At 43.7% G+C, this 12,675-nt stretch overlaps 1 protein-coding gene across 1 annotated transcript; it reads left to right on the forward strand.

The window, feature by feature from the left end:
* Positions 1-6,034: 6,034 nt before the first annotated feature.
* On the forward strand, positions 6,035-7,812 carry LOC110581005 (homeobox and leucine zipper protein Homez-like). The gene is given in 1 exon segment (XM_044914923.1): positions 6,035-7,812. A coding segment is annotated over 1 exon segment (1,638 nt). The 5' UTR covers positions 6,035-6,110; the 3' UTR covers positions 7,749-7,812.
* The last annotated feature ends 4,863 nt before the right edge of the window (positions 7,813-12,675 follow it).

Consider the following 12,675-nt stretch of genomic DNA (forward strand, 5'->3'; position numbering starts at 1 on the left):
CCGCCGGCGGAGCGCGCGGCGCAGCCCCCCGCAGCGCGGCCCACGCGCGCCGGCCGCGAGCCCCTCCGCCGGCGGGGGAGCCGGGCTGCCCAGGCGCCGCCGAGCAATCGCCTGGTCTAGGGAGACACGTTGAAAAAAACGTTACGCTGGGGCCCCAGAAACCACAAGACAGGTTTTTATGAAACGCCTCCCACCTTGCCCGGCTCCGTCTCTGATACACTGAAATGCACAAGGGCTCTCCCCCACCCCCCGCCCCAGCCCGAGCGCAGAGGCAAGGAGAATAATCATATATGAAGGGGCATTCCGGTAAGGACGCGGAATCCAAAGGAGGAAATAAAACAATAGCCTTTGTTCTGCTTCTCGACCGCTGCCTCTTTAAGAGAATCCACCAGGAAATGGGAGATCGGGTTACAGCCTGCACACGGGGAAATGTGGGAGCGCGAGCGCCGGAGCGCGACGCCGCCGGAGACAAAGCCGGGCGGCCGCGCCGCAGACGCAGGGGGACGGCCGGGTTGGGGGGGATTCCCCGCGAAGGTGGGCGCCCCGAAAAGAGCAGGCGCCGCGCGCGCCCGCGGGGGGGAGGGGAGGAATGCGGCCGCCGCAGGCGCTTCCCCAACCGAGCACGCGTTCTGGGGAAGGGAAGGCTGCTGGGCAGTTATCAAAGGCGGTTGAGTTCCTTTTCCTGACCCCCCCCCCCTTCCTGCCGTTTCGAAATCCGCTGTCCATTTAAAGAAATAGCGGCCGCTACCAACCGAAATAGGTGACTCGACTGCAAAGTTGACAGGACGTGTTCCTGAACATAATACCCCTCCCCGGGACCGCTTCTCTGAAACCGTCATTGGCCGTTTGGATGACCCTAGGATCCTGCCAGGGGAGGAATATTTGGCTGGAAAAACAATCGAGGGGAAGTAAAAGCCGGCGGGGCTGAGGGTTCTAGCCTTGAGCACATGTGGTCTGATCACTCTGTTATTTTTATTGTCATTCATAGTCTCTTAAAATGCTCTGAAGTGGCCGCTGCAAAACACTGAGAACATAATTGTGTTTTAAATTCTAAACCCTGCTGATACACACATAGGGCTTAGGTGTGTGGATGTGTGTTATATTACAAATATATAAATACATAGGTATGAATATGTACCTATAATGTGTGTATATCTACATGTAAAAAAGGACAGATTTCCCAGATCCCCACGCTACAGATTTTTCCTACTCATCTTCAACTCTCCACATTATAAAATGTATCCAGACCTCTTCACGCACTCATCAGGAAATTCTGAAGCAGAATTGATTAAAAGGGGTTGGGGTAAAAAAGAGTCCTATTGCCGGCAGGTGGGAATTACCGGTTTTTGTGAGCCTCCAGGGATCTTAACCAGTTTTTGTCACCTGGTAGTCATATTCTCCCCAAGAGATCTCATGTCCACACCGGCTCCTCTACCTTGGACCACCTGCCACCCACCTCTATCCCCCACCCCCTCACGCCCCCCAACAATTATCTATCTTCCCTTGATCCCTCTACTTACGTTGCAGACATTGATTCTGATGTCCTATCGCTAGATTAAATCCTGTAAACCCTCTATATCACTTACCAATAAGATCCTCGGCAACTCTCAGCTTCTGTAAAAGGTTCGGAATAGTACCTATCTCATAAGATTCCTGTAAATGAGCAAATATATACAAAGTGCTTAATTACCTGAGTACTTGCTACATGTAATATGTGCTCGATGTTAGCTACAATTACTTAACCTCAGGACTGAATTAACTCTCAACTTCCATTTCTATCTCCTTTTTACCTTCTCCAAGTGACTCATAGAAGTAGTAGTTTCAATTAGAAAGCATGTGATTCCAAAACAAAACAACAGTTGTGGAAAACTGTGCGTTTAGACCAGTTGGCAATTTCTTTCTATAAAGGGCCAGGTAAAAAATATTTTAGAGTTTGTGTGCAAAGGGGCAAAACTGAGGGCATTATGCAGATATTTCTATAACGAGAGAAAATAAATATCCACATTATTGACAAAATGTAAGGTGTAATAATTGTAATCAAGTCTAATAATGAGAGGAATGGAATTACTTTTGTGGGGGATAACATTTTACTTAGTTGAACACCAGTTAGAGTAAGGGTTCTCTATCATCAAAACTAATTATCTGTTTATCTGTTAATGCTGATCTGTAGTGAAATTTTACATATTTCATTTTTGAAAATATTTTCTCACCCAGATAGGTACTGACAACCCATGAGCATATGGTTTTACTTAAGCATATTCATTGCTTAGAAGGCATTTATTTATCCAATTCTATTACAATTCTGGGGCGCCTGGGTGGCTCAGTCGTTAAGCATCTGCCTTCGGCTCAGGTCATGATCCCAGGGTCCTGGGATCGAGCCCCACATAGGGCTCCCTGCTCAGTGGGAAGCCTGCTTCTCCCTCCTCCACTCCCCCTGCTTGTGTTCCCTCCCTCACTGTCTCTCTCTCTCTGTCAAATAAATAATAAAAAAAAAATCTTAAAAAAAAATTCTATTACAATTCTATTAAGTTCTCTTGATATTTCCCCTTTGCATGCCATTACATTGCAGGTTAATCACTTTCAATGGAAAATTAGGTGGAAGTGCACAGTAAAATGGATTTTAAATACGGAAATTTCCTTTTCACTTGTATCATAATCCAAAAACCACTATTGGAATTGTAGTTTGACTTCAGAAAAATGTAACTGCTGAAAATCTGTGTTGGAATGGAGATCTTGCTTCTTGTTTTAACTTCTGATGGCATGGGAAGTTTATAAAGCAGCTCTTATTTGTGATTGCAACAGTGTTAGTCATATCAAAATGATCTAACTACAGCATACAATTCACACATAGCTCTGTTTTGCCTTATAGTTTTAGGCTGAATTAATGAAAAACATCAAGTCTGTAGCAAACGCTAATTTCCAAAGACATTCAGTGTTCAATAATTGTGGTTGGAGGGAGTTTTCACTTATTCATTCCCACTTGTCAATTGTTTCTCTATTCCTTTTCCTGAATCTTTGGCAAATTAGGTATTTTTTTTCATATTCCTATGTTGTCTTTGTAGCTTTTCTCCTGTATGTTAAACATAGTGGTCCTCTAGACGGGGCGCCTGGGTGGCTCAGTTGGTTAAGCAACTGCCTTCGGCTCAGGTCATGATCCTGGAGTCCCGGGATCGAGTCCCGCATCGGGCTCCCTGCTCAGCGAGGAGCCTCCTTCTCCCTCTGACCCTCCCCCCTCTCATGTACTCTCTCTCATTCTCACTCTCTCAAATAAATAAATAAATCTTTAAAAAAATATATAGTGGTCCTCTAGAAACTGCAATTTGCATCTTTAATTATAACTATCTTCAAATAATATTATTCTATGTGAAGAATATATAAGAAACAACAGCATATTTCCATTTATCCCTCTCCCATCCTTTATGATACTGGCATATATTTACTTATATGTGTTATAAAACCCACCATACCTTGTTGGTGGGGGGGTTGATATTTAAAAAATTGTAAATATGTGTATATAATGAAGGTACTAAAATATATGTGTCTTTTTTATTTGTCCAGGGATTTGTCCTTTCTGATACTTTTTTATTTCTCCTGCAGGTATGGTTTCATTTTTCTCTGGCCTCGAGAACTTTTGGCATTTCTTGAAGTGCAGTTTGTTGGTGATAAAGTCTCTCAGCTTTTGTCTGTGTGAGGATGTCTTTATTTCACATTCACTTTTGAAGGATAAGTTTCACTGTATATAAAATTTTAGGTTGACAATTCTTTTTCCTTTTGGCACTTTAAATACATAATTCCATCTCTGTCTCCAAAATTTTTGATTAAAAGTTATTTGTAGTTCATATTTTAACTCCCTGTGTACAGTATCTTTTTTTTTTCTCTAGCTTCTCTTACGGTCTCTCTAAATTTGGCTTTCAAAATTTTGACTATGATGTGCCTAAGTGTGGTTTCCTTTGTATTTATTCTTCTTGATGTTGGCTGCAATTCTTGGACTATAAGTTGGTATCTTTCATTAGCTTGGGAAAATTCTCATCTGTTACCTCTCTGAATATTGTTTCTGCCCATTTTCTCTCTCCTGTCCTTTTATTACTCCAGTGATACAAATATTAGACCACATGACATTGTTCCATATATCTAAAATACTCTGTTTTGTTTTACTTTTTTTCTCTTTGTCTTTCAGTTTGGATGCCTTCTTTCTATTTATCTCTTTCTAAATTTCTTTCCTCTGTATTGTCCACCTTACTGTTAAGCCAACCCATCTAAATAGTTCTTATGATACTGTGTTTTTTATTTTTAGTATTTCCATTTTTTTATACTCTCCATCACTTTCCTGAAGTTACTCATATCTTCATACATGGCTTTTACCTTTTCCTTTAAGTCCTTTAGCATTTTTGTCATACTGTGATAATTCTGAAATCTGGACTATTTCTTGGTTAACTTCTATTGATGTTTTCTTTTCCTTTTTTAAAGATTTTTATTTATTTATTTGAGAGAGTGACAGAGAGAGAGTGTGCGTGTGAGCGTGCGCAAGAGCCGGGGGGGGGGCGGTGGGCAGAGTGATAGGAAGAGGCAGGCTCCCCACTGAGCAGGGAGCCCAATGCAGGACTTGATCCCAGGACCCTGGATCATGACCTGAGCCGAACTGACTGAGCCTCCCTGGCACCCCGATGTTTTCCTTTCTTGATCATGGGTTACATGTTAATGTTTTGTTTTGTTTTTATGTTTCTTAATATTGTTTACTATGTGCTAGGTATTTTATGTAAAAATACAGTAGACAAAGAATTAAATGATGTTTTCCTCCAAAAGAGGCTATACATCTTCTCCTATAATGCCACCAGAATTTAGGCTGAGTCTGTATGATCTATAGTTAAGCTGAATTTGGGGTTTGTTATAGTTTTATAGTTTGAGTCAATTCACCATTGGCTTCAAATATTTTGAAGGCAGGACAGGACTTTTCCTTCAAGCAAATATTGTTTTAGAGCTCTTATTCTCAGCTTTTCTGCTCTGCTTGATGTCTTCCTTAGCTTTAAGCCTTGGGGGAGGATCTCAGTTCTCTCCCACTTCCATTCCCAATCTTTCTGAGCTGAATGCCTAGAGGGCCAGGGGTCTTCTCTCAGCTCTTCTATCCCTCTACAAAACTTTCTTAGCTGAAAGCCCAATGTATCTCTGAAAGTTTCTCCCCAGCTCTTCTTCACTGCCCTTGTTTTCGTGGCCCTACCTGTTAATGAATATCACAGAAAGAACTGTGAGGTAGTATAGTTTCTTCTGTGCCTATGGCTCCTCTGGATTCTAACCTATGCACGGTCCACACACTGCCGTCAAAATTTGTTAAAAGTTAGGCTGATTTCTCCTTACCATCATCTATGGTGGATTACTCTTCCCTCCACTTCAGTCAAGGGTGAGAACCACTGCATATCTTTCCTCTCATCTGAAGGATTGTCATTTTCTAAAATTTAGTTCACTTAGGTTTCTTTGTTCTCTCATTTCTCTGATTTTTTAAAAAACTATAATTATGTAGATTATTTGGTCTGTATTGGGTGTAGGGAGTGAATTATGGTCTCCTGTGACTTTCTATGTACAAAGTTGAAGAAGAATCCGAATGTCTAATCTTTTTAAAAAATGTTTTATTTATTTGAGAGAGAGAGCACAAGCAGAAGGAGAGGGAGAAGCAGGCTCCCCGCCAAGCAAAGAGCCCAATGTGGGGCTCGATCCCAGGACCCTGGGATCATGACCTGAACTGAAGGCAGATGCTTAACCAACTGAGCCACCCAGGCGCCCTGAATGGCTAATCTTTATTCTCCAGAAGAGTGATGGGAAAGGGGCAAGGACTGGAGAAGAACAAACAATTAAGAATATGTGGAAGTGGATGTGTTTAATTTAAAAACCAAAGCCATTATCATAGTATAATATTTTTTTAAAATGAAAACAACATTTTAAGAAATACCATCCATAAGACGGGCGCGCTCTCGGGGACGGGGGGGGGGGGGGGGGGGGGGGGGGCAGTCCCGGTCCCGGCCCTCCGCGCAGGTGGGCTTGGAGCAGGCCGCACCGGGCGGGAACCCCACTCCCACCCCGGAGGCCCCCTGCCCTTTCTCCCCTTTTCCCCCCGGCCCATGGTGCGAGGCTGGGAGCCGCCGCCCGGGCCGGACTGCGCTATCTCTGAAGGGCACAAATCAGAAAGCACCATGCCTCCTAATAAAGAGGCCAGCAGTCTTAATAGCTCCCCGGCGGGGCTCATCTGCCTCCCTCCAATCTCCGAGGAGCTACAGCTTGTGTGGACCCAAGCAGCCCAGACCAGTGAGCTGGATGGCAATGACCACTTGCTACAAACCTTCAGCTACTTTCCCTATCCCAGTCTAGCAGACATTGCCCTTCTCTGTTTACGCTATGGGCTGCAGATGGAGAAAGTCAAGACTTGGTTCATGGCCCAGTGCCTCCGCTGTGGCATTAGCTGGTCATCTGAAGAAATAGAAGAGACTCGAGCCCGAGTGGTCTACCATCGGGACCAGCTCCATTTCAAATCCTTTCTCTCTTTTACTCATCATGCAGGGTGGCCCCCAGAGGAGGTGCCTCCTTCTCCGATGCGACCTCCAGAACAAGTGGGTCTTGGAATAGTGCCCCTGACTCTTAGTGAGCCCACCCAGATGAAAGGATTGAAGGTGGAGCCTGAGGAGTCCTCAGAGCTGCTGAGTCACCAGAAAGCAAAGGAACCCCTGATGGCACCTGGCAGTGGGACATTCCCCCACCAATCCGATTATTGGCAGAATCTTCAAAGCAGTGGCTTCTCTAAGGAGCAGGCAGGCAGGGGTCCCAACCAGTCACATGGCCTAGGTTCTGCTTCATGGAATCACTCCACAGCTGTCCACCAGCCACATGCTCGGGATAAGCTCCCACCAATCTCACTACTTGCTAGTAGTTGTAAGCAGGAGTCAGCATCTAATATGACTCCTCCTTCTTCCTCTACCTCTTCTTCCACTTTCCCGGTACTGGCTAACGGAGCTACTGCCACCTCTAAACCCCTCCAGTCACTGGGCTGTATCTCACAGCCACTGTCACCCAATGAACAGGCACTGCCCCCACATCTGGAGCCAGCCTGGCCCCAAGGGCTAAGACATAACTCAGTATCAGGTAGGGTTGGCCCTGCAGAGTACCTTTCCCCAGATATGCAACGCCAGCAAAAGACCAAGCGCAAAACCAAAGAGCAGCTGGCTATCCTCAAATCTTTTTTTTTACAGTGCCAATGGGCACGGCGTGAGGATTACCATAAATTAGAACAGATCACTGGCTTACCTCGACCTGAGATCATTCAGTGGTTTGGTGACACACGCTATGCCTTGAAGCATGGGCAACTAAAATGGTTTCGGGACAATGCAGTACCTGGTGCCCCTAGTTTCCAGGACCCAGCAATTCCCAAACCCCCACCTTCAACCCGCTCCTTGAGTGAATGGGCTGAGACACCACCTCTGCCGAACCCCCCACCCCCACCGGATATATGACCCTTGGAGAGGTACTGGGCAGCCCATCAACAGCTATGGGAAAGTGATATCCCTCAACTGAGTCAGGCATCAAGGCTTAGCACCCAGCAGGTACTGGATTGGTTTGACTCTCGATTACCTGAGCCAGCTGAGGTGGTGGTTTGTCTAGATGAAGAGGAGGAAGAGGAGGAGGAAGAACTGCCAGAAGATGATGAGGATGAAGAGGAGGAGGAGGAAGACGAGGATGACGATGATGATGTGATCATACAGGACTGAGTCGGGGGGACTAGGGGAGGGAAGGTCTGTTACTAAAAGATGAACCAACTTAGTAACTGTTTAAACAAAGAAACGACATTTTTTTAAAATTACCTTGTGGCAAAGAAAAAAAAAAAAAAAGAAATACCATCCATATATCTCTGAAAACTAGAATTCCTTCACCTAATGGACATGCTTCTTTCAGAGGGGTTTGTTACAACTGGTGGGGTGGGAAAGAAGAGAAATATAAATACTTATGCAAATATTTATACTTACGCAAATAAGACATAGATTTTGAAATCTTGAGAATCACTACCCTAAACTACTATTTCCTTTATATCAGTGAGGGTACAATCAGAGAAGCAGAATCGTGTGTGTGTGTGTGTGGTGTATTTTATATATATATATATATATATACACACATATATGGTGATCCTGCTTCTCTGATTGCATGCTGACTAATATAGTAAAGGAAATATATATATGGCAACCAGTTGGGAAGAGCAGATGGATGTAAAGTGGGTAAAATTAAGAGCAAGCTAGAATTCAAAAACATGAGCCCATGAGGATGGACTGAAACCCATGTCATTGCCTCTGACCTTGATGGCTTGGGTGTCCTACATGAGCTGGGTCCCTTTGTCATGGAACTAAACACACACACACACACACACACACACACACACACACACACACACACCCCTGGCCTAGATGTTGCAGAAAATAAAGGAGGATCTTGGCAAAAGTTGACCAGTCACAGGCTCGGCTGCTGCCACACACCAATGAGGTGAGGCAACAGATAAATGACAACATGTGGGAGCCTCAAAATGTCTACTGCTTCATTTCTACCCTCCAAATCCCACTCTCTTATGGACCACCCTAACCAAAAACATACAGAGAAATGAATTCTGGGAATGTAGGTAAACCTAGCCAAGTGTTCACATTACAAAGTCACTGCATATAACAGCTTTCCATCAGCCCCCTCTGACAGTTATATTTTTGAATTTTTCAGTACTCTGTCACATCTTTTCCCATCTAACCTTCAAACGATTCTCTTCCGTATGCCTTCTCTCTATGGTTTTCCCATCTTTCTTATTAATACCACAATATATCAAGCTCTAACTTAATGAACCTCAAAATCACTTTTGACACGCTGCTCTCTTTCGTGTCATGTAGATTTCCTACTCCCAAATCTCTCTGTTTCATTACAGAGTCTCCTCTATCTTTCCAGTCCTCTTCCCAGAAGCAGCAACTCTTCAGTTTGGACTATCGCCTCTTCTCTTTTCCCACCATCAAACTTCTATGGTTCATCAATAATCTCCTGAATTTTTTATGTCTGCTCAAATCTCTTACTTCATTACAGTAGTCCCCCCTTATCTGCAGGGGATACATTCCAAGATGCCCAGTGGATGCCTAAAACCACAGACAGTATTGAACCCTACTACACTATGTTTTTTTCCTATACATAAACACATACCTATGATGAAGTTTAATGTATAAATTAGGTACCATAAGAGATTAACAAGAACAATAATAAAATAGAACAATTGTAATACTATACTGTAATAAAAGTTAAGTGAATGGGGTCTCTCTCTCTCAAAATATCTTGCTGCACTCATTCTTCTTCTTGTGATGATGTGAGATGATCAAATGCCTACAGGATGAGATGAAATGAGGTGAATGACATAGGCGTTGTGAATTAGCGTGAGGCCACCACTGACCTTCTGGAGAAATGTCAGGAAGAGGATCAACTGCTTCCGGACCACGGTTGACAGAGGGTGACTGCAACTGTGGAAAGCAAAACCATGGATAAGGGGGTCTACCGTACTCCCATTTCTATCTTTATGTCTTGCCCTATATTACTCACATTTCTACCCACACATGCCAACTGTGAAACTGTTTTCTGTCAAGTAGTACCTGAAACTCATCTCTTTCATAAATCAATGTCACACTATATAAACAAAAGGTATCTGAAAGATAAGGAGTTGGAATGCTGGAGTGGATGTATGATTTAAGAACTGTTCATCCATCCCCTAATGATGACTCAGGAGGGTTCAGAAGACCCTCCCTTCATCAAGGCTTTAAGAAATGCACCGATGAAGCAAACACCAAAATCCTTGTACAGTTTTGTATTGCCATTCTCTACAAGCCATTAATGCTATTGTTAAACTAGACTCCCTGAATTCACTGGGATTGGTGGGATACTGGAATGACGGGCACCAAGTGACATGACTTAACTATCTTAACTACCAGAGACAAGGGAAACATGGTTGCTATAATGGACAGAGCTAAAGGGATCATCAGAATGGTTTGATCTCTGGCACTGGCCAATTTATTGTGATCTTCTTAGGATTCAAATATATAGACACCCTAGTAGTGTCTTACTTGATTTGTATATAACAAAAACTCTAGGTCTGGAGTAAAGAAATCTGTCTTGAATCCCTGAGCAGATAATCCTGGATCCTCCAATGATTCCCAGGCTTGATTCAGTCTGGATCAAGAAGAAGATGCAGAGCCCCTCAAATTAAGATGAGGCAAGTCTCCTTGAGGAGGAATCCTGCTACACTGTAAATCTTTCACCTACCCTTCCCCAAAGATACTTGTGGCAACTTACCAGTATTATTGTATGTTAGGGGAGGGACAATAACCAGAATTTGAGTATCACTGCTTACTGGCTCTGAATTAATGCTGATTCCTAGCACCCAAAATGTCACTGTGGTATGACAGTCAGTGTAGGGCCTAAGAAGTCAGGGAATAAGTGGAATTTGGGTTTGAGCCCAACTCATAGTGGACCTGGTGAAACCCAACCCCAATCCATGATTATTTTCCCAGTTCTGAAATGCAGAGTTGGAATTTACATATTCAGCAAATGACAGAATCCCCACATTGTTCGAACCCCAAATTATGGAGTGAGAGCTTTATGATAAAAAAGGCCAGGAGGAAGTCCCTAAAACTACTTTTACTTGCCCAAATAGTAAACCAAAGGCAACATAGCATTCTCAGAATAGTGCCGCCATGAAGGCTTTAAAGAATGGACATGTGGTGGTTCTACAACCCCATTTATTTCATCTATTTGGCCTGTGAAGAAAAGCTAGATTTGGGGGAATGATGGGAGATTATAGTGAATTTAATCAGGTCATAATTCTAATCACATCTGCTCTTCCAAATGAGGTTTCCGAATTGGAGCAAACCGATACAATCCTTGGTACTTGGTATGCCGCTCTTGATCTGATTAATACCTTTTCTCTTATCTCTCATAATAAAGACTACAAAAAGCAGTTTGCTTTCCCCTGGTGGGGCTAGCAATTCACTTCACTGTCTTATATCAAGCTTTCATCAACTCTACAGCCCTCTCTCATCACCCAGTCTGAAAATATCTTTATTGCCTCTCCATTCCACAAAATATCATCTTGGCCCATTATACCAATGATAGTATGTTGATTGGATCTGATGAGCAGGAAGTAGCAAATATCTGAAGGGTAAGAAATAAATTTCATGCAAGTTTTGGAAACTTCCACCTTAGTGACTATGTCCACTGATCTGGGGCATGGTCCACATATCTCTTCTAAGGTGAAGAATAAATTGCTGCACCTAGCCCTTCCTACTCCAAAGACAAAAACGCAACATTTAGTGGGTTTCCAGTTTTCAGTAGGGCCCAGTGAGAGAAGGCTCTGCAACGGGTCCAAGCTGTGCACCAGCCCCTCGGCACTTGAGCCCTTTCATCCAGAAGACCCACTGATATTTGAAATGTCTGTGACAGATGGGGATGTTGTATGGGGCCCTGGGAGGATCCTCGGTGAATTACAGCACAGACCTGTAGGATTTGAAGCAACGCTATGCCATCTTCTAAAGAGAACTGTTGTCCTTTGAAGAAATAGCTTCTGGTTTGCTACTGGACCCTGTGAGAGACTGAATGCTTGACTTTGGACTACCAAGTTGTCATGGAACCCGAACTGCTCATTTTGAATGAGATATTGTTTGACCCACTAAGCCATTATGTTGAGCATGCGCAGCAGCACTGCAGCATGAATGGAAATAATATATGTAAGATCGGGCTCAAGCAGGTCCTGAAGGTACAAGTAAGTTGCATGAGCAACTGGCTCAGATTCCTATGGCTCTTATTCCTATTAATTGTCTCCTCTGTCTCCCGTCCATACCTCTGGCCTCTTGGGAAGTTCTCTGTGTCCACTATCCTGAGGAAGACAAAATTCAGGCCTGATTACAGATGGGTTTTCAGGGTACGCCAGCAACACCCAAAAGTGGACACCTGCTGCACCACCACCCCGCTCAGGAGAGGCCCTAACGACAATGGTTATGGAAAATCCTCCCCAGGGGTCTGAATTGGATATAGATTTGCCTTTCCTGCCTGCCATGTTTCTGGCAAAATCACCTTCTGTGAACCATGAAATGGCTCATTCATCCTCATGGCATTCCACACAGCATTGCTCTCTGAACAGAAAACTGGTTTTATACCAAACGAATGACAGCAACGGGCTCAAGCTCATAGAATTCACTGGGCTTATCATGTTCTCCAACATTTTGAAGCAGTTGCCCTGATGGGATTGGGGAATGGCCTTTTGAAGACTTAGTTGTGGTGCCAGCTGGATGACAACACTTTTCAGGGCAAGAATAATGTCTTACAGGATGCAATATATACACCGAGTAAGTAACCACCATATGGTGCTTTTTATCTCAGTTCCAAGAATTAAGGGATGGAAATGGGATTGTTCTTCTTATTAATAACTCTAATGATCCACTAACAAAAACCGTGCTTCCCATTCCCTCAACTTTGTGCGCTGTGGGTTTAGAGGTCTTAGTCCCAAAGGAAGAGTGCTTTCACTAGGGATACAAAAAAGATTCCAGCAAACTAGAAGCTGAGACTGTAACCTGGCCATTCGGGTCTTCTCATGCCACTGAACCAACCACACAAAAAAGTGACTTACTGTATTAG

The sequence above is a fragment of the Neomonachus schauinslandi genome, chromosome 5 (genome assembly GCF_002201575.2).
Source record: "Neomonachus schauinslandi chromosome 5, ASM220157v2, whole genome shotgun sequence".
Lineage (NCBI taxonomy): Eukaryota > Metazoa > Chordata > Mammalia > Carnivora > Phocidae > Neomonachus > Neomonachus schauinslandi.